The sequence below is a fragment of the Lissotriton helveticus genome, chromosome 1_1 (assembly GCF_964261635.1).
Source record: "Lissotriton helveticus chromosome 1_1, aLisHel1.1, whole genome shotgun sequence".
In the NCBI taxonomy this organism is placed as follows: Eukaryota; Metazoa; Chordata; class Amphibia; order Caudata; family Salamandridae; genus Lissotriton; species Lissotriton helveticus.
In genome coordinates this window covers 2,032,692,599-2,032,715,058 of record NC_136057.1, presented here as the reverse complement: position 1 = coordinate 2,032,715,058, position 22,460 = coordinate 2,032,692,599, and the positions used below count along the sequence as shown (strand labels likewise).

The 22,460-nt window shown below is 40.2% G+C and overlaps 1 protein-coding gene across 12 annotated transcripts in view; it reads left to right on the top strand.

Moving 5' to 3' along the window:
• LOC144755651 (adhesion G protein-coupled receptor L2) overlaps window positions 1–22,460 on the top strand; it is a 250,472-nt gene that overhangs the window by 207,429 nt on the left and 20,583 nt on the right. For all 12 annotated transcript variants that reach the window (XM_078644852.1, XM_078644875.1, XM_078644831.1 and 9 more), the window contains 5 exons: window positions 117–322; window positions 1,491–1,664; window positions 5,720–5,929; window positions 6,375–6,595; window positions 9,127–9,193. In XM_078644852.1, the coding sequence (XP_078500978.1) occupies window positions 117–322; window positions 1,491–1,664; window positions 5,720–5,929; window positions 6,375–6,595; window positions 9,127–9,193 (878 nt within the window). The remainder of the gene's footprint in view (window positions 1–116; window positions 323–1,490; window positions 1,665–5,719; window positions 5,930–6,374; window positions 6,596–9,126; window positions 9,194–22,460) is intronic.

Below are 22,460 nucleotides of genomic sequence, written 5' to 3'. Positions count from 1 at the left end.
TGGAGAGGAGTTTGACAATGTGGGTCTGTGCTGGTTGAAAATGAGCAATCACTTGTTGATGTGCCGGATTTCTGTTCGATATAGTTCCCACTAAATAATCTGATCTTTCATTGTAGGACTTGTGAAGCTGGTGTTCATTTTGTACAAAAATTTGGGTCGTTTCCTTAGCACTGAAAATGCCACCATAAAAATCGGCGGAGATTTGCTTGGTCGAAACAGCACAATTGAGGTGAACTCGCACGTCATCGCTGCCTCCATCAACAAGGAGTCTAGTCGTGTGTTTCTAACGGACCCGGTGTATTTTACGCTGCAACACATTGATGTGAGTTATGCTAAGGAGTCAATGCGAAGGTCACAAAACCAGCAAGGAAGGAAAGTCAGGCAAAACAATAAATTTACATTTGAATTTAAAATGTTAGGCTACGTTCGAATCACAGCTTTATTTAAGTTACTGAACATAAAATCAAACATAAAATTAAATGAGCCTGGTTCAGTGATTATTTGGAAGTAAGTGTATTCTTAATGAAAGCTAATTCTCTAATCAAAATGGAAATGTAAATGAGACTAATTTGTTTCCAAGTGGAAATTAACTCTTACTTTAACAGCAGGATAGAAAAGTATCAACTTGTGATTACTATGTGCATACTAGCAAGTTTAAATGCCAGTTAGCGTTTAACTTTGAGTCACTTGTCTGTTCTGAAGCACATTTAGATAATTGGGAGAAAATGCTGCTTGTGCGACAAAGTTCTGTCAGCCTTGTGACCATTAAGCCAAATGCTGACTACTTGACATTCTTGTATACTGTGTGCTTCCTTAGCTGCGGCTTCCCGCTGAGTGACTCCCTAAACAGACAAGCCACTTGCTGTGATTGGCAAAGAGAATATTCAAATGTATTCCTAACCTTCCTACTGTGATTGGTTGGAATTGCAGAGACCATTCATTTGCAGAACATATTTTGTACTGGCAGTTATTTCCAAATAGCATTTGTCTTGACTGCTGATGTCAAGTAAATATTAAAAATAAGAACACTAATTACTTGTTATTTTTTCCACGTAAAAGTATTGGGAATGTTCATTAGGAATGTGATCAGCCAACTCCTTCATTATGCTTGTACCATTTTTATGAAAACACACTTGATTGTAAAGGTTTGGTGTGAGTGTTTAAGGTGGGCTCTTTCTATACCCGGGTAAATTCCAAACTCAATTTATGACAATATATATAAGCTGTTGCGATGACAATCCAGAGTACAGTATTGCCTAGTTTTGGAGTGATATTTTATGGTATAAACAGAAAACATTTTTCATATATAAATAGTATGTGGAGTATTCAAAGTAAGTTGGCCAAAATCGCACAATATTTTCTAAATACAATTCAGTATATATTAGTTGTTTTTTTTATTTAACAGTTTAAGAGTTCCATTCAGGCTGTTTTTTAACATTGTGATAACTGTTTAATTGGGAAAAATGCATTATTCCACTTTGTTTTTTCAGACTGTCAACTATTTCAATGCAAACTGCTCATTTTGGAACTATTCTGAAAGGACTATGATGGGATACTGGTCCACTCAAGGCTGCAAACTTGTTGACACCAATAAAACGCATACAACTTGTGCTTGTAGTCACCTAACCAACTTTGCAATCCTCATGGCTCGTAGAGAAATTGTGGTAAGTGTTATAGCATTCATGCAGTGCTTCAAATTTTAGACCGTGGATTTCTCATCATGAGGTACCTAGGGTCGATTACGATCTAGGCGGATGGGATACTCCATCACAAAAGTGATGGATATCTCGTCAGCCTTATTACAAGTTCCATAGCCTATAATGGAACTTGTAATACGGCGGATGAGATATGTCACGTTTATGATGGAGTATCCCATCCGCCAAGATTGTAATTGGCCCTTGGTGTAAAGTAGCAACTTTTAAATTAAGTAATGAGTGAAATTACAAATATTTTTCATAACATTTTATATTGCATTTGTGTTCAGTGTTTGCAGGATTGTGCTGAATGGTGTAGCATTTTGCCTTAATTATTGGTCTGACACCGATTTGTTGCCCCATAGGTTGATGGGCCAAAATGGCTGCAATAAGTTGAGCCAATGGTAAAAAAAGAAAAGAAGCTATTATTTAGAGTGGATGTATATATAAATTCCTTTTATCTTACAGGAAAAGCCTGCTCACTGCTAAAACAATTATAATTGTCACTAATGCTTGAGAGCACAGCTAGAGGGCTCAAGTGGCATGTTTCCATTGTTCCTGCTCTTAAGAGTGTTGGCAAATGAGGTCAGGTTTCTTAGTGTTACTGTCTCTTGGGCATTGACTTCTTCTTTTTTTCTGGCGAATTTAAGGCATCATTGCCTCCTGAATATCTCCCATTTAGTGTCAAAAAGAACTCGCAGCCCCTTTTGGTGAAGCTTAACATGTTGATAGTTTGTGTGAGCTGGTTCAGTAATTCTTTAGAGTGCACCGCTAGCTTTGTACTTTCAACTCTCATTTGTTTCCTCTGTTAAATCAAACCTGCTTTGAGGGTCTAATTGCTGCTTTTCTTACACTGGAGGAAATGGAATTCATTGGCTTCTTTGCTTGTTTCCTGTTTTGTACATGCCCAATGAAAGAAAAGATTGCTTTTTTAGGTTTGCTCAGAGTTATTTTTATAAGCGGCCTTAAGTAGGAGTGTAAGATGGTGATTTGCTGGTTAGTTTTAAGGTATGTATTGTAGAGCAAGGTTTCTTAGTATTGGGCAAGAACTGCTTCATCCCCTATATGAGTTTGAGCCAAACCACCCCTTGATTTGTGGGACATATACCTTATTTCAGAGCGGTTCGATTCCCACACACCTTGGTTCCAAATTTTGTACTAGATTGCTTTTTCAACTTCCACAATTTTTCAAGACCGTCCTCAATTGAGAACAACTGTATCAGTCTTCTAAGTGACTCAATGTCTTTTCTGTAAGCAACAATAGTTAGATTATAAAAGCAAAAGTGTTTAAGAGGCATACCTCTTTCCTCTAGTTACTCAAGTTGAACAATGTTTTTGCCGTGATTCCCTCATTTTAGCATTACTAATTTGGTTTTGGTTTTTATTAAAATGGGGACTAGTAGCTGTCAAGTTACTGCACAACCTCTAAAAAGAAATCAAAAGCTTTTCCTAAAGTTGGTTTGCTTGCATTGGCTATGCTGTCATTCGGTGTTGATCTTCTGTAATTAGTCAATTTCTAGGTTTAGAAATGGCTGAAGGATTGGATTAGGCTGTGGGTAGCGTTGGCATATATATCACTCCATCCTTTGTTACATATACTACCACCGGCCACAAGGCGGAACAGGCCCTATTCAATGTGAATTGAAGAACCGTATTGACTAAGAGAACCATGGTTAATAAACTGCGTGGAAAATTTTCATTTATTTGATGTTATATATGGACTAGTTTCCTTTGCATCTGTCAAGTAAAAGTAGACCGCACTTTATCACAGTTCTCAAATGAACATATCTGGGTTTTTAAATGTGTGGCAAATAAACATTAGTAATTTAATAGGCCTCACCAGCATTATAAGAAGCAGACCCTATACACAACATAACATTGTATAACACCAGAAATGTCATTCTCTTTGATGGATACCCTTTTTTAATATGTTCTACTGGAGTACATCAGAGCTCATAATTGATTGTTTTATTCTATTTCTAAAATGCATACCAATGCCAAGTCTTAGTGGCCATCACCACACGCTTGAAATTTGGACTACAGTATCTCCTCAAAGATTTTGAACCTGGTCATAGACTGGATGGTAGACAGTGCTCCTGTCACAGTCGGCCAGTTCCTTTCCTCTTTTTTTTACTACGTCCACTATGAGGAAGTGGTTGAGCTCCAATGAACTCATGTAGAGCCAAAGCAGTGAGAGTGGTAATTGTGGGTTTGCTTATAAACTGGCTTCTACATTAAGACGAACACCCACAGTTTTATCTGTTTCCAATCTCAGCCAAACTAGTGCCTCCTTTTCAGTGGATATATAGTCAAATAAATATAGGCTAAAAATGTAATGTACTTCTGTTGTATACTAATTGAAATGTGCCCGTAAGATTCTGTGACATACTTTGTTACCCAGCTGAACAGTAGACCAGTCAAGTAAACAAAAGTTTAGATCAGGGCTATTTTGTGAACTACTGAAAATAGTGAGCATTTTTGTAATATATTAGATTAATGTACAGATATTGGTCGAAAATTCACGCCACCCTATTCCTGACAACTCAGGTGGACATAGATGTGGATCCAAAGCTTGCATTGTTGAGGATTATGATGTGCGGGGATGGCAATTGGGTGGGTTAGAAACTAGTGGCATTACCTAGTTATCGCCAAATGTGAAGTTGCCCTCACATGGATGGGTCCAATGGCCCCAATCATGTTGCGCTGGACCAGAACCATGAACTTCTGTGCTGCAGCAGAAGAGAGAATCTACTTGGGGAGCAATTGCTCTCAGAAATGTCCTAAAATATTGGACCAATAGTGGACGCCGTCCTAGCTTACAGCTCCATTCTGTTTGTTACCCAATACTGCATGAGGGAATTTGGCGTCCCTGGTCAAGGGGAGTTATAGATGCATTGTACTTTTGCCAGTCAAGCTGTTCAGTGTGGGGTCACAAGCCAAAATATCTAATGTTTTGCACCGTTTTCTTGCAATTTCTAGTGAGATTAGTTTCAGTCATGGGACATGGTAATACAATTTCAAATTAGCTGACTTCAAACACAACTTGTTAAAAACTAAATCTGAATTGACACAATATACCGCTTTTTTCTTCTTCCTTCATTGGCTCTTACATGAAACTCCTGTAAAATCTGGCTATCATTAGTATACAATTGACCGTAATGGCAATGGCTTCCGGTGATACTTGTGATAGGTGATAGCTGTAGGTGTTACAGGAGCAGTAATAAGTCTCAGGCTTGGAGTACCCCTCATCCCAAAGAATAGACTTTTGACCCAACATTATCTAAATAATTGTGTTGATAAGGTTAGTAAGGCAGGAACAAATCTAGTCTAATGCCTGAACTTTTTGTCTCCATTCATGTCCCATATGGGTGAGGGGCAACCTGAGGCCATCTATGTCACAAGCAGATGACCAATCCAACTTTTACGGCAGTAGAATGATTACTATGCCTGTTTCCTGCAGTTATTTTCTCATAAATACTGCGTTTTCTGTACCACTTAGGGATCTGAAACTCTACTGGAAATTAGAAAGTGCAGAACTTGCCTCCAAATAGTTGTGTAACTGGGTACTCGCCATGGATTCAGTTTTCTCTATAAAAGGCAGTGTATACGTTGGTCAATAATTTACTGCAGCTTTTAAATTGAGACCTTCTTTCTTGAGAGGGATTTTGCATGGCACTCATTACAATATCCGGGTATATGCCTCTCTTCAAGTAGGTAGAGAGATGCCCTTGATAAAAAATAAATTGATTAGCTCTTTAAGAACAGAAGTCACATAGTGTCAGCTATAGAACCAGAAGGCACTGTTTACTGTATCAATAGTTTGAACTTTCATAAGTATCTGTTCTTTACTCATAGCAGTTGCAAAACATTACTTTGTACGGCTGATATTCTTAAATGTTTTACTAGTCATTATGTTGGTCTCCACATTGAAATGTAAAGCAGTGCATTTTTGCAATGCAATTTGTAGATTTCTTACATTTCTTTTTCATTTTCTGCTACAATGGTACTATTTCACTTTTTTCCAGTATAACAGCCAGGTCCACGAGTTACTTCTCACTGTCATCACATGGGTTGGAATTGTCATCTCCCTTGTGTGTATGATCATCTGTATCTTCACGTTCTGCTTCTTTCGCGGCCTGCAGAGTGACCGCAACACCATCCACAAGAACCTCTGCATCAACTTGTTCATTGCGGAGTTAATTTTCCTAATAGGCATCGATAAAATTGACAACAAGGTAAGGAACCCTATCTTACATATTGATCTTTCTATTCTCTTGAAAGTGTCTGCTGGTAATGCCTAGAAATTATGACCATGTAGAAATGGTAAGGTAAAATAAATGGGTAAAAAATCATAAAGATTGAACATTTCACCGTTATAAATGAGATTGTCAGTTGACCGTTAACCGAAGTGTTGCGTTTATCAAAGTAATTGTGAAGTATCTTGCTTTAGTCGCACACATGATGTTTGTAGTCTGTGCTTTTTTTTATATACTACCATTATATTTGGAACTCATTTCGTAAAAATATTTCACAAATAAATATACATGATATAATGATATACGTTTTATTTTCATCAAGTTGTTCATTTCATTTTTTTGTGTGGATTTCCTTCTATTTAATTTACTATACTACCTCATCTGCAGAGCTTCTTTTCATGGTGAATTGTTCGATTTCTTTTAGGTTGCGTGTCCCATATTTGCAGGTCTTCTGCACTTCTTCTTCCTTGCAGCCTTTGCCTGGATGTGCCTGGAAGGAGTCCAGCTCTACCTCATGCTGGTAGAGGTCTTTGAAAGTGAATATTCCAGAAAGAAGTACTACTATGTTGCTGGTTATCTCTTTCCTGCCACCGTAGTTGGCGTTTCTGCAGCAATTGACTACAAGAGCTATGGAACAGAGAAAGCGTGAGTAATTTCTAGCGACCTAAGTGTTTTCAAGTGAATAATTTTGTTACAGCCGGTTTGCTGTTGGATGGTTGCTAAGAGAGTGAAATCATGTCTGAAAGCTTTATTGGTACTCGAACATTTCATTCGCTTCTAAGTTTAGCAGATTATTATTCTTGTGCACAGCATTGTAAATTAGAATGGTCTTTAAATAAAATAGATCTGAATTTAGAAAAGCAACTCAAGTAACATAGTTTTGTGTTGCTGTTTAACAGTACTTTTGCAGCATATTTGACATCTTAGCTGTGCAGACTCTCAGGTACCACTACCAACCCCTTGACTGTGCGTTACAGAATCTTCAACCACTAGGACAGGCTAACATCCTTTATTTTTCCTTTCTCTGATGAATACCTTAGGTTGCAAAATGCTAATAAAAATACTAGGACAGAATATGACAAACTACAAAAATAGGTACAGCGAAAAGCATTACTTACGTCCCAAAAGCGAGTAGTTGTAATTTTTAAATCGCAGTGGTTACAAAGTAAACAACCAATTCTTCAAACCACAATATATGAATTAGCAGGTACTACTCTGAACTACCTCAGTTGATGCGCACGTGCCAGTCTTGTGAAGTAGTGCTTTTTTGACTGTAGAGCCAGTGCACTCAGTAGCACTTACTTTTATATAGTATTTTATCTGAGCCATTCACATTTCAGTTTCTTTTTGTGTGCAAATTACTTAATTATAAAAAGTGACAGCAGTCAGATCTGGACCTGTATCTTAAGGTTTAATTCCTGGAGGCAAGGATGTGTTTTGCTTTTGTTTCCTTTGATAATTAATTTTACCACAGGAAGATGCTGTTGACCATGCAAGCTGTGTTTTGATTTGGCTAATGATGAAAGACAAATTAAAGGTATTCAGGAGGGATTCGATATATATGAAAGCAGAACAAGGCATGATGAACTTTTCATCATTTACTCAAATATCGCGTTTTATTTCTCCTATCTCACACAGTCCCAGATGGATTATTTTATTCATAACGTACAATTCTTCAGCAAAATGTGACAGACAATTACATTATTTAGTTTGTTCTGCTGGGAAGAACACTTTGTGTATGAACTGAAAATAAGTGATCTTATTCATTATATTAAAAAATGGCCGCAATAACTATTAATCAAATCTGCAAAGAGCAGAAAACTTTTACTTGATAGTTTTGGAATTTAGTGTTAGTGTCTGGTTTTCTAAAGGAAAAGAACATGTGAAATATTTATATTTTGCACATTTGCCTAATTTAGTTCACAAATAATTAATCTTGTGTTAGGACAGTGGCTATGGGGGTTAAAATAAATGTAAACTAATTGGTACAGGGTTGTCATGGATTAAAGTTCGAGCTAATATTGAAACACAGACCTCTATTTGTAACATCCTGGTTGAGATGGCCTCAACAGGACAATAGTTTACTACTTGATGACATTTTTAAGACCGTCTAGACATTGAAAAACCTAAAATGAGACTTGTTCTTCCCTTAGTTTTTCATAACTCCAGAGTACAGAGTCGCTTCAGTTGTGCTATCCTACCTGTTACATTCTGCCAGGCTCCTACCTCATGAACTGTGCCAATGAATTTACTGTCCAAGTTTCTTCAGTTGTTTAATATGCAGGCACTTTTACATGGGTATTTTAGCTTCCCATTTTTGGAAAATGTATTAGAGTCCACATTTCTTGACATGGGCTCCTGGTTTGGCCTCAAACTTTATTTCTCCATCTGAAACTGTTAAAAAATGGCATAATAGTTTGTCTCTTCAGTCAGAATAGTATGAAGAGCACACTGTGACCCGAATGAAATCCTTTGTTCAAATTATCATTTAGATAAGCCATCATACTTGAATGCGTCGGTGTAATAAAAATTTAGCAAAAAAATAAAATTCACCTTCTTACAGCTCTAACAAAATGCTTTGTGTGATATTCTTACATCCAGTTGTGTATGGATGCTATCCATTGAGAAACGTGGGCAGTGACCCAGTGTCAATTTTCATAACCCAATTTTTGTGGACCAGAACGTGTATCCCATGTCTTAAGTGTATAAGTGCACCGATGACAATCCATGTCCTATCTTTATGTCAGAGGGAAAAATGTTAAGTGCTATTTTTAATGTTCCTGCATGTTAGATCAAATAAACCCAAGGTAGGCACTCTGTCACCCTTTACAGGCACACACAGCTAATTGACTTTAGGCACCTAACTCACCACTCATTGTTCCTTTTTTGGGACTAGACCCCAGGAGCAGTAACACTGACTGACCCTCTGATTTCTTGGAAGAAGGCAGGCTGAAACTGTGATTTCCAGTGTTCCCTATGCCTGCAGGTGCTCACGACAGAAAGGGCAATGCTGCCAATGTTATTTATGTTGCACTGTTACGCTTGTTATTCTCTATGCACAGAATGGGACTGTATCAAGTTGTTATCTTCCAACATGTTCACACACTACACATACACAGTAAGGTCTTGGTTTGAGATATTCTGATCATACTTTCTTTTCCTGCTTCTTACCACAGTTGCTGGCTTCGAATAGATAACTATTTCATTTGGAGTTTCATCGGACCGGTTGCCTTTATTATTCTGGTAAGAATCTAAGATTTGCATAAAAGTCAAATCATTACAAAGAAAGAACTATGTAGCTGCACATATCAATTGCAATCATTCCTGGAAAGTCTGCCATATATAGTAGAATGAAAACACAATTATTTGTCTTATACTATTTATTTTATGAAGAACCAGGAGATTTAGTATTTTGCAGTCCACATTTTGCACCTTCTAGCCGTCAAACAAAACTTTTGTTGAAAGAGAAGTGCCTATTGACTAATGTTTATGCAGACTTGTGAATAAAATATTAAAAGCTGAACAGTGTTTCTGCATAAAGTACATAATGCTGTATGATGTAAATCGCTATAAGATATGCTTGGTTGCGAAACTTTTGTGTAGGAATGTATTCTGTGTAAACTGCCATGCTTAAAGAAATGTAATAATCGGGATCATGTTGTGGGTACATTATTAAAGCAGCTCTATGAAAATATTGTACGGCATTGAACAGTCAGATAATACCTAAACAAAAAAATAATTTTTAGGTCGAGCCTGGGCAGTGCATGCGCTGCTCTGCGAGGCATGCTGTATTGAGGTGTGGAATAGAAGCTCTGCCCATTTCCCGCCCATCTTTTTAATTGGCTCTTGTTACTGTCCTTTGGAAATAATTTCTTTTCATTCGTGAATAGATTTAGTAGTCCCTCCTTGGTACCTCCTTGTTTGCATTTATAACCTACCAAACCAGATTATGGCCTATCCCTCAAGACACTCTTATTTTTCAGTTATACTGCAGGATCCATGTAGGTGTGTGCACAATAGTATCACTCCCACTTCCCCATTACATCAGGGCTCTTAGTTCCTGCACAAGTGTCACTCTTTGTCAAAGTACACACAAGGTAAAATTAAAAATGCCAAACAACCATCACCCATACCACAAAAAATTGTGGAGAAAGAGAGTGAGCCCTTCACGGTAGAACCGCCAATGGGGTTATCTGGCTAACAATTACCAGTGTACCCACTTATCATCATAGGTTGCTCTCTCTCATGAAAGTGGAAAGAAAAAGACAGACACACAGAAGAAAAGGACAAACACTATGTAACCATCCTTTTGCTTCACAACAGTCAGACAATGTGCTGAATGTTCGTGAAACAGCAAGTAACAAGTACCAGTCGCTGTTTAGTGTACACATTCACCATTAACCCCAGTGAGAAAAAGAAAAAGTGAATCTCACACATTAAAATTGCAGAACTCACTGGCCACTCCTACTTTTATTCTGGGCTGTGAGTACTCCAAACTAAAACAGACTCGCATTAAACCGAGTTTTGTGTGAGTCTAGGTCGCCTAGACGACCTAGACTCACACAAAACTCTGTCGCCTAGACGACCTAGACTCACACAAAACTCGGTTTAATGTGAGTCTGTTTTAGTTTGGAGTTTGTTTGGCATTTTTAATTTTACCTTGTGTGTACTTTGACAAAGAGTGACACTTGTGCAGGAACTAAGAGCCCTGATGTAATGGGGAAGTGGGAGTGATACTATTGTGCACACACCTACATGGATCCTGCAGTATAACTGAAAAATAAGAGTGTCTTGAGGGATAGGCCATAATCTGGTTTGGTACTGTTTGAGTGGGGGGCGGCCTGTACCTTTTTTTCCCCTAAGACTCCAAGGAGTTGATGCATTTATAACCTCCCAAAAAGGCTGGACTTTTTAACTTGTGTTGTGACACGGTCTGTTTTATGTAGTCGGTGAGCACTATTTTCTTTAATGATCTTCCTCTATTCCACCGACCACGTCGCAGCACACCACCCGCTTTTATATTGTTATTAGTAATTTATTTTACAGCTCGGTCTGCTTTTCATAAGCAGCTGCGTCCACCATTAAAGTGGTCTTGCATTTGCGAGAGTTTGAGCTGTTGGCATTAGAAATGACAATGCCTTTTATATATGTTGTGCTTTTAATAACAAAAATAAAATGCATTGCCATTTACAATGCCAATAGCCTAAACTCTGGCAAATGCGAGACCTATTGCATTGAAAATGCGTGTTGCATTTCAGCTGCTGCATTGTGAGGCAATTCCACTTCAGTCACTACACAAAGTAAACCAGTGAACTGTATCAGTGTATTTAATTTAAGTTATTCCATACACTGGGTAGGAAGCCAAAAAGCAAACAATCAAACAAGCTGTGTGAGCCTAATGAGGCAGATCGAAGTGTGCAATTGTATCCTTGCCAGAGAATTTCACCTGCAGTTGCAATGTCTAGGAACAAGTACTCATAATTAAGCCTGAAAGTAGAGGACAGTGATGCAGAGCCTTAGATAATTCTAATCACGAAAGGGTAGTCTAGTCTCCTATTTCATCAACAGTACAGGCCCCCAAGATGGTGGCATTTCATAAAAGACTCAGTAGAAGAGATTATAATGCGAAGTAACTGCCAACCTTTTCCTCCTTAAATATAGTGCTGAAACAAAACCCATTTGAAAGCATTTGCATCAGTATGCAACACAGCAGGTGGCATAGAGGAGTCTTATAATACTCTGGCTCTCTGGAATTTTTTAAATGTGTCAATTCTCTAGGCTCTGGAGCAGCAGTGGGCAGGCAGTGACATTTACCATTGATATCTCTGGACCACCTTTTGTATTGTATTCCAGTTGGTAAACCAATCTGTGTTGGTTCCTTTGACTGTTCAAGGATACCTAATTCAGCAGCCAAGACCTAGTTCAGGGGATATACTACTACTACTACTACTACTACTACTACTGCTAGGTATGGAACTGTCTTTTGAAACCAATTGGTTTTTGGTTGCGCAGAGGAAATACAGTGAAGTCAAATACTAAAAAACTAATTACAAGGTTGTCGCCTTCAGGCAGTGAGATACAATCCCAATCATTTTATGGTACTAAGTGGGATGGTGCTAGGATAGAAATAACAGCCATACATGGGCATTAATATTGTATAAAGAAAGGAGTGTTTTTCTTAACAACTTCAATTGTCAGTTCCCTTGTTCCGGTTTTGATTAGTGTGCATTCATTGAAGCTAAAGATGCCAGAACAAATCTTGCAGTGTATCTAGTGTACCTTGAATTGCCTGACCTTTATTTAGTTTTTTAGTGTGTCTGGGTGTACTGTAGGCCAGCATTGTCGGTTTGAGGCCACACTGCTGATGATCAATGTACCAGAATCAACAAAACGCCCAATACTGGTAGAGGACTGGTTTTCCCAACTATAATTGTTGATTTTAAATACTACATAAGGCTTGCCCAAATTCCAGTGTTCAGTTACAATTGCTGCTTGAGAGAATGGCAGAGCCTGGTGGCCCTTTTATAAGGGCTTAGGACACTGCTGAAAATGAGAGGAGCTGGAGAATTAAACTGTTTTCCAAAAGTGGAGCAGTAGACGCCCTCAAACTTAAGGGGTGATATCTACTGAATGTCTAACTGCATTTCATTTTTTGTATGGTAGCGATCCATGTGTGACTTGAGGTACTCCTTTTGACCCTTTGGCTCCCCCTAGAATCTAGGGTTCTTGCTCAAGGCCCAGGCACGTGTTTAAATCCCATTAGCTCTTTATCTATTATTGCAAAAGGTGTTTTTTGTAGGTTCCAGAGAAAAGGCGACCAGCCTTTGCTACAGGAGACCTAACATAAGGCCTGGGGAGAAAAGAAGAATACTCTGCTCAAAACAGTTTGATAATTCGTGTAATGTAGGCAAGTAAATTGCAGATGGTGTGGGGCTAGTCAAGGTTATGCTGTCTCTCAGAACATGAAGCACTAACATTTCGCTTGTGGATCTGCAACTTTCTTGCTAGGCATTTTTTTTAGGATTTTGTCTGGCCAACTAGGCTGCAAGATCTGTTTCTCTTTGCAGCTTCCTTCCTCAGAGCCCCACCATGTAGGGTTTGGACACTGGGCCCTGTTTATTGTCCTCCTGGTGTAAACGTTCTGTGCCTCTCCCCACATCAGGGAGTGTAACTTACATTTTGCCCAGGACAGGTCGTAGGAGATGGACTTCATCACGAGGCTTACTCTCAGCCTTTGGCAAAGACTTTCAGCTCCAGGATTGTGTTCCTGGTAAAAAAAAAAAAAGCCATGTGCTGTTGCATCAGAGCTTCTCCAGAGTGATTAGGTTTACGTTAAACTGAGGACTTGTTGCTGGAAGCAGGAGTCAGCCAAGTCAAGTGTAGCTCAAAACATTGTATACAAAGCGAAAATAAATGAGGGGCATCCTCTTAGCTTTTCTTCCCAGCTTCAGGAAAGCCTTTATCTGGTCAAGAAAAGGTGAATTCTAACAAAAATGAGTGGGTTCTGATCAAAGATGAAGGGGGCTCTTCATTGTCCAGGCAGTCCTTGGTAGTACACAAAATGGGGCGGCAATAGTTAACTACATGCTGCGGATTGACCACACACACAAATATGATTCCCTGAATAGGGATCTGCTATATCTAGGTTGGTCTGCCCAGGTAGTTTCTGTTTTAGGTCAAACTTTTTTTTGTTCAGAAAGAATGCCAGGCTGAATGGTATTTGCTGGTGGATTCCTGGCGAGTTTAAAAGTTAATTGGGCGCTATTCAGTGTAGTCACTGATGCTTCTTTAAGTATGAGGGAATCTGGAATGGACTTAACCTATGCGAAAGGTCTATAATCTTGTGCCACATGTATCATGACCTCACAAAAGACACTGTTTACACTGCTTTATGGTCTGTGTCTTTGTTTGCCATACACAAACACACAGCCTTGCATTCAGTGGTCTAGGAAATGGAGTAACGAAAATATTTTCTTCAGAGTTTGACTGGAATAGCCTCTCCCAGAAGTATTGGTAGAAGAAGTACCTATGGCCTTCGCTAGGATAGCAGAATATATGTATAGTCTGGTTCAAAATGGAAGTAATATTCTCTGCCTTGGTAAACTTTGAATGTACCCCTTTCCAGTAGAAGCTTGTGTATGCGTTGACCTTCTGTCATGAAGCACCCTGCATTGACCTTTATATTTTTGAGCACACCAAGAAACAACCATCAGCAGGTCTTGGGTTTACATTTTGGAGATCTTTTTAAAGAGGGAAGAGGGGATTGTAAGGCAGTATAATGCACGCATTCCTGTGGAGTGCCCAAAAGAAAATAGTCCCACCAGTATGACTTGCAAGGATTAACGTATACAATCTGAATACTGTGAGACTGAAATGTACCTGGGCAGGACAAATATAAGAAAATCCATCAGCCCAATAGCAGAACATTTAGCTAAATAACAAAGCCCTCCAATCATGTGCAAGGGCTCAACCCAAACCCTACTCTGAGCATGTATTGTGTACTAGAACGGTTGTCTTCCTTTAGACAACTCTTTGCAAAGACCTGAACATCCCAGTTTAAAATATAGAAAAAACTGAGCAAGATTGAAGATCTTATCTTGTCATGAGAATGATTTAATTTCTTGCCGGTGAGTGCAAGTCATGTCTTGACAGTATTCTTTATTTGGCTCATGTTGGCCATAAAAGAGGTAATAAAAAAGACATGCAAAAAATGGAGGAAAAAAGAAAACCATTTCACGATTTACAAAGATCAGAAGGCATATGGCATGGGTGCAGTTTTTTTCTATTCCCTTCCCCCAAAAACCTTAAGTAACTGACAATTGATTCCTTGTTTTGATTTGTTTTTAAAGTTGACAACTGATGCACAAATCAAATGGCATGATAATCCTTGTAAAAAAAAAATTGTAAATAAAGGAATGCAGTTTTGTGGTATTTAAGATCGTCTGAATGAAATATGGGTAATGGAAAACCTGCAGAACAAAATAAAACGCACTGTAGACTGTGCCGACTTACACTCAAAAGGGCAGGGACACAATCTAACATTCCAAAGCCATTTCTCTGGAAAACTTAAAAGGAAATGAATAATGTTAAAACGAAACCTTGTTAGTTAAAATCTATTATAGGCAATAGGTACACATCGAAGATATTGTTCAATCATATGTGTAGTGGTGTCCTAGCTCTTTGCATATTCAATCTGTAGTACTCTGACATAAGGGCCCCAATTCATATTTTGACTTCTATTGAATGTTTGAAATATATCCAAAGAATGTTGATCTGATTAAACGGAGCTTAAATATTCAGATACCTTATTTAGAAACAGTTGTTTAAATTGTTGGTTTGTCTTGGGTATTAGCCTCGGCCTCTCTTCATATTGTATTTTTGGATTATAGCCTCCTTTCTACGGACACCTTTAGTGTGTAGATAGCACTAGCCAGTATCCATTCGGTGTACAATTAAACAATTTAGCCTACAAGTAGTACAATTGTAAATTAAGCGAATGGAAATAGGAGCTTGTCTAATTCTTGCAAACCAGGAGAAATCCGCAGTAGCCTATAATGAGATGTTTTTATATGTTCCCTTTGAATGTTAATTTCGGCTGCACAAAGTCGTCAGATATGCTGGTTCAGTCTGAAATTACAGTATTATGGGACGTTTTTGCTCTGTGCGCTATTGCGAAGCTTTGTTAAACAGATCCATGGTTTACATGACAACTCCTACATGGATATTTTCCAAAAACATTTCAAAGCAACTTAAAAATGATTGCAGACTTTCCACTTTACCAAGATTAAGATTAGGTTGTGCAATGTTGGCAGCAGCACAGAGAGAGACTGTAGAAACTATTCATTGCAGGTCACTCTATTGGGTACAAGTAACTTTTTTTAATTGGCAGGATTGTTCTCCTTCCGTTACCAGCCTGAATTGCTTTTGTTTTCTAAATGTTCCTAAAAGCTACAGCACAAACTACATTTAACCAGCATTGTGCGGTTTTTCCTCATCCTCTTCATTACATCTTTTTGGAAAAGGACTAACTACAAATTCCACTCTACGGAATTCGAAGGTAAATTTCTGCCTGGCATTCTTTAGTAATGACCCGGCATCTTTGGCCAGTGAGTGAACCACCGACGCTAGTTTTTAGCCTGAGCCACAGAGCAGGCAATAAAAAGATATTGACTAGCTCCAAAGTCAAGTTTTTTAAATGTACTTTTACTGTCCACCGCCCTTCTCCCCCAATCCTTCCTACCAACCTGCTTCACTGTACCGCTCTCCTCTTTCCAGTGGCTGAGCTAACTGGGGATGCTACAGATTTTTTTATTTTTTTTAGCCAGGCATCGAAGAGGAGTCCTTCCCATTCTTTCGAGGCTCTTCTAGAGTTGCCCTATTTTAAGTCTTGTTGCTGCTCAGTATGGCAGACAATTTCAGCATAGCTAATTTATTTCATTACAGTAGCTGGGTGACACTGGACTTGAGCATAAAGGCAAGGGGATATCTGCATCCTATCCCTAGGGCCATGGCACCTGAAAGGACCAGTTGGCTAATTTATAAATTGAATGGAGATGCGAGTGCGGTCATGTTTCTGAGCAGTTTGGATCTCTGTTTAAACTAGTTTGTGAAAAATGGTACTGTTTTTGTTTTGACTCTACTGCTGGTCAATGCTCGGTCATTAATCAGTGCTGTATGTGTGCCTCGGGCTCTGTTGTTGGTGCCAGGGCTGCCTTTCTAATGGACTGAGCAGAGATCTAGGTGACGGACATTTTATCTTTTCCACCATGTTCACTCCGCGTCCTCTGTTATTTACTGTTACATTATTATCTTCCAGCAAATCATTTAGGTGACAAAGTGTAGGGCCTTCGGGTGCCATGTACACTACTGCAAAAACTGAATCAGCAGTAGCCATCACACAATTGTTCTAGTGATTAGTTCCATAAAATTGCTTTGCCCTCTAATTGTCCCAAAAGGTTGGGAGGGGGTATCCTTTTTGTGTGCGCCTGTCTGTTTCTAGGGTGAGGTCTTGTCTCTTTGAAATGATATCTACGAGAAGACGTTGTGGAATCTGATATTTGATTTTCAGTGATTATACCTCGTTTTTGTGCTGCTTGCTTCTGTTCCTTTAGTTTGGTTGCTGGAGCTGACACAGGTCTTGCCATCGGTCATTGCTCCATAAGTGCTAGGAAAGCGGTGGCGCTGTTTGGTCTCTGCAAGCAGCGGGAGAACATTCAGACTCCAGCGCTTGCTCTCAAGCCCGCCCGCCTATGGGCACCAGGGTTATTATATCTATGAACCGAGAACATGTAAGTAATGAGCGGTGGGAAACCATTAGTATGCCTGAAATGCTTTAATGAAAGCTTAGATCATGACACGTCAGGAGCTGTTCTTATCATTTGGACAGCTCCATCTGCATGTTTAATAATTAATCCAGTTCACTAAGAGTTCACCTCGAGCACTCGTTTGGAAGCCTTCTTCAGAGAACACCTCTCCGGCTGCCAGCCCCGCAGAGAAATGGGTTTCTGCATGGCTAAAAGCAGCAGTCTGGAGGAGCCAGTGCTGCTTAGGAGCTGCATATTTTCCAGGTAACAAAAGCCCCAGGGAGCGCGGAGAGGGTCAGGACATGTGCAGTTCAGCTGGGTTACTTTAGAGTGGTGTTCCTGTTCTTCTGTCTTATCATATCCATGTCAGCACTGCAGGCTGTGTGCAATGAATTTTAAGCTGCTAAGCTCAGGCAGACATGATTCAGTTGAGCAGCTTGACGGCTGTAACACGGAGTGCCTGCCTGGCCTATGCGGTCAGGAACGCACGCGTATCTGACTTCTGTGGACTTCCAGGGTGATCCACCTTCACGGCCAAAGTTAGCCCAATTCTTTCAAATGTAAGTCTGCAGAGAAGGTGAGGGAGGTCTGATGACAGACCTAATCCTTAGCATGAAAGTTGCATAGTCAGCAAAGATGACCGTGTTTTCAAAGCCAGTAGCTTGAAAAACCTAGCATTTCCTTTTATGGTATCCCAAGTACATCATCTTTAGGGGTTGCCTTCTGAATTGTTTTGAATACGTGTTTTCGTGAATAATTGGCCTCCTTTGCATGGAGTCTTAAGTGATGATAATGACACTTCTAAACTTTAATTTAACAATGAGGAGATCTTGTCTGGCTTGGCAGAGATTTACCCAAGTTCCCTCTTCCGGATACAGATGCTTGCTCTAAATCTGCATTGATCGCACTCTGTTCTCTCATTTAAGACACGTGACCCTGGGTAACTTGTTTCTTTGAAATCCATCGTTTCTACTAATTCAAGTTAATGTACAAAATGACATGCTTGTTTCTAGAAAGAAAAGTAAATGATAATAGGGCTGGTTCTCATGCTCGGAGATAACGTACTTACCGCTGCACAAGCAGAATAAATCATTAAAATGCCATATGCATATCTGGAGAAACTGTAGCCGCCGTCAGCATAACGCGTCTTTGGACAGCTGATGCCATCAGAAAGCAGCTTCAGAATAAACCCACAAATAAACCGTTGCTGTACACTTCTAGTGATACTAGAATACAACCGACCTTGCCAAGATAGTTTCTCAAGATAGTGCGCATTAGTGGCAATTTAAACCTGAAAATGGATTGCCTCCCCAGATATCTGTTTTATTTATGGTTGTCCTCCTTTGATAGGAAAACATTTAGTTCCGACTTTTCTTAAGTATGCACTGCTTGCTGTGGGAAAAAAAATATATATAATCCCAAAGAAAAGATGAATACAGGATTGCAAGCTAGTCTTTAAGTGTGCCATCCTAATCAAGTTGGTTCACACCTGGAGGAATAATAGTAAAGTTGTTCTTAATGGTCCCAAGGATATCTTTATCATTACGTGACCCAGGAGGTTAAACTGTAGCATCGGGTATTTTTTTTTCAGCATGCAGTCGTTAAGCGATAATTCAGCTGCAAGCTGATGTATGTGCAGTGCAGTTAGTACAAATGCCTTTTTTGCAAGTCAAGTGTTGGAATGCGTACAATATGGGCTTAATTCCCAATATTTTATCAGATTACCGATTGATTTGCTGTGCTCCAATTTGTTTAGTCTCGCATGAAAATATTCCTTTAATTGTTAAATTGGAGTAGTTGATGCCTTAGAAATGTTTACCCTTTTATGGTGCGTGTTTCCCGTACTTTATAAAAAATGATATGATGATACTTTATTTGATTTGTAAAAATCATAAAAATAATCCGTAAGGCACTGCAACACCATCGTGCATTTGTCATCTGTTAGCTTCTTAGTTTCAACTTCCTCCATAGTAGAATGCCGAGTGAAGGCCGTGTCCTCCCCTTCTAACTCTTATTTTAAACATCGTGAAATAGTATTTGTACATAGCTTACTGCCCCCGAGGAGGCGCCTGAAATTAGTAATGTCTACCCTGAAGTTCCGTTCTTTAATTATGTATTAAATGGTTTTCTAGATTTTGTGACCGATAAAGGCATAGATTCTTAAAATATGTATCATTGAAATTCGCCGGTCTCGGTTAGTGTCCTGTACGCAACCCTATGTAAACAGGAGTTTGCCATGTTGTGTAAATGTGCCTATGGTAGTCTGTTCAAATGGGACCTAATCTCAGCCTCACTTATTGTTGGACGAGTAGTAGGTTACCTCTACGTAGATGGTGTCAGGATAGAGTAAGGCAAAGGAGATTGTACTTCAGTTTCAAAGCCGTATATTGTGCACATCCCTGCATGCTTTTTTCATACTTGCCTTCATTCCAGCCGATTGGGAAACTTAGTCAAAAGTTTTTCCTTCTGTACGGAATAAATGCATGCATTTTCGTCAAAAAAGCATGGGGCGTATGCAAAAGGTAGCAGATATATAGCTCATTGTTTGCTTAAACGGTGCTACTTCACTGACCAATCACAACAATGACTTGTTCTTTGTGAAACCAGCTTGCTTGCTAATGTTCTGGCCAGGATCACTATGTCCTGAATCGCCTTTTGAAGATTGTCAACGCCTGTAGTGCATTCTTACTCTCAGGGAAAATTGCTTTTATTTTAAGACGAACACTATAGCAGGGTTTTACCTTAATTAAGTTTTATTGTTGTGAATTCCGTTTCAAAGAAACAAGGAGGACGCATGCAGTGCTCTTTAATGCCGAATTTTTAACATGAGCGTTTATTTAACAAGAATGACCTGGTCTCTTCAGTGAGCTCAACCGTGTACTTAACATCTTTTTATCTTTTATAACGTTTCAGGTAATTGTCTTACATGTTTGCCCTGAGCAAAACTGTCCGCATTGTTTAGAATTTAATAACTGTGGGTGTCCAGGCAACTTTGATTTTAAGAGTTGTACTTTGAAATCATGTTGAATGTTGTCGAGCACCATAATTTCGGCTTGGCTCCTTTCCCGCGGTACTGCCACTTTGGATGACCCTTAAAAACATATCTACTCTGATGTGTGCATCGTGTTAAACAGAACATGCTTGTCCACACTATCAAGATGAGATTTCTTGGAAAGCGTGTGGTTGCAATGTTTCCAAGCCGGTGCAAAACGTACAAATTCCATCCACTTTTGGACATTGTATGTGTTCCAATATCAGAGTGGAAAAGGTGAAGGAAAAATGAGGGTGACACTGCGGGAGATCAGTGGAAGAGAGGCTGAACGCAGTCTGGATAGAAGGAGGGAGCATAGATGTCGGGAGAGTTTAGAGGCAGGGCGGTTAAGAGGAAAGGCAGGCTTGAAGAGAGCAAATGGAAGCAAGGAGCAGCGACCTGGGAAAGGTGTGGGGGTGGCCATGCACATGAGTAGAGGTAGCCCACCCTAAAAAAAGATTGTGCTTGAAGTTTGAGGAAATAACATAAAGCGTAAAAACACATGTAACAGGGGCAGTCCTCATGGGAGGGTACAACAGTCCAAAAGGAGGGACTAGTTAGCCTATTGACCAATCACAAGTGGCCATTTACAAACAGTAAGGGAATGCTAATTGAAAAGATGGGTAGTGCTTAAAGCCCATATCCAGGAACAGCATGCCTCGCAGAGCAGTGCATGCACTGCCCAGGCTTGACCTAAAAGATGGTTGTCTCCCTACTACAAAAAATATTTGATGGCAATCAAGTTGATCTTCTGCCCACCATTTATCAGTGTAGATAAAGTCTTCTATCAAATTGTCTACCCAAGAAGTTTCAAATTCACATGGCCATTGGACAGAAATACAGTATTTAAAGTAGTTGACCGAACACACCAAATGAAGCATCAATGGCCAGGAGCATTGGTAGAATCATAACAAAAATTAATTTACAACAAATGTGTGCAACTGTATGCAACCTGTAGAGCTCACCATTACTGAACCTAAAGCTCTGATGAGCAGCCTCAATTTCCCGATGCTAATTCAAATACTTGAAATGTACCCTGAATGAATATCAAGTCAATGAGAGAATACACAATTTTGCAGCGTGAATCTTTCTGGATTCACTATGCTGTGCATTATTCCGCGGTCTTGTGGTTGGGTCCGGATTCGTAGTCTTTTCTTCGGTTTTTTTTTGGTTTTTTTTTGTAGCCCAGGTGGGCGTCGGCGTCACACCCCTTTGGGTGTATTTCCGGTGACGTCGGCATGCTTCCTGCGGAAGCTCCCACTCTTGGGCGCCATCTTCAGATTCTTTTTTTCCGCGGTCGGGTCTGGATCGTTCCCGTTTGGGCTCCAGACATTTTTGGAGAAAGAAGAAAGAAAATACAGAAAAGACGAGGAGAAGTCATCTGAAGACTGCAGGGGACTTCATCGACGAAAAGCCGGCAAGGAGAAGGCGTTTTTCCATCGAGATCATCGACGACCGTCGACGAACACGCGACCAGAGAGGCCCTGGACGCTCGATGATGGACAACACGCCGTTCAAGTTCTGCCGTAACTGCCACCACAAGTACGCGCAGAAGGACCAGCACCCGGTATGCAACCTTTGCCTACCGGTGGACCACGGAAGCGGAGACTGCAACGCCTGTTCCGCCTTTGCCCCGAAGACCCTTCGTGTGAGAGAGAGGCAGAGGGTAGCACACGCCACCCTGCAGGGGAAGGCCCCGACTCCGTCCCTCTACGAGCTGGGGATGTCCTCCGAGGAAGAAGACAACGCTGCCGCCGAAGACGACAGCTACACGGTCGTAGAGACCGATTACACGAAGACTTCTGACAAGGTAGGAGACTCTTCGGCCCCCAAGAACCCGAGAGACTCTGAGTCTAGAAAAATCGAGGGCAAGACCCCGAAAGCGCCGACGCCAAAAAAGGCGGCGTCCGCGACTACTCCCAGGCCCAGCGGATCCTCCGAGAAGGAGTCCCTGGCGCCGAGGGCTGCTGATCAGCAGAAAACGTCGAAAATCGTCCCCGAAAAGGATCGATCGACGCCGAGGGAGAAAGACCCAAAACTGACGACCAGAGACCCAAGATCCGGTCCGACGTCAAACTTCGACGCCGAAAGGTACGGCGACGAACCATCCGCCGAAAAGAACGGCCGACCCATCCGACGCGGAACACGCGGCAGAGATGGAGAAGAAGAGAAGGCG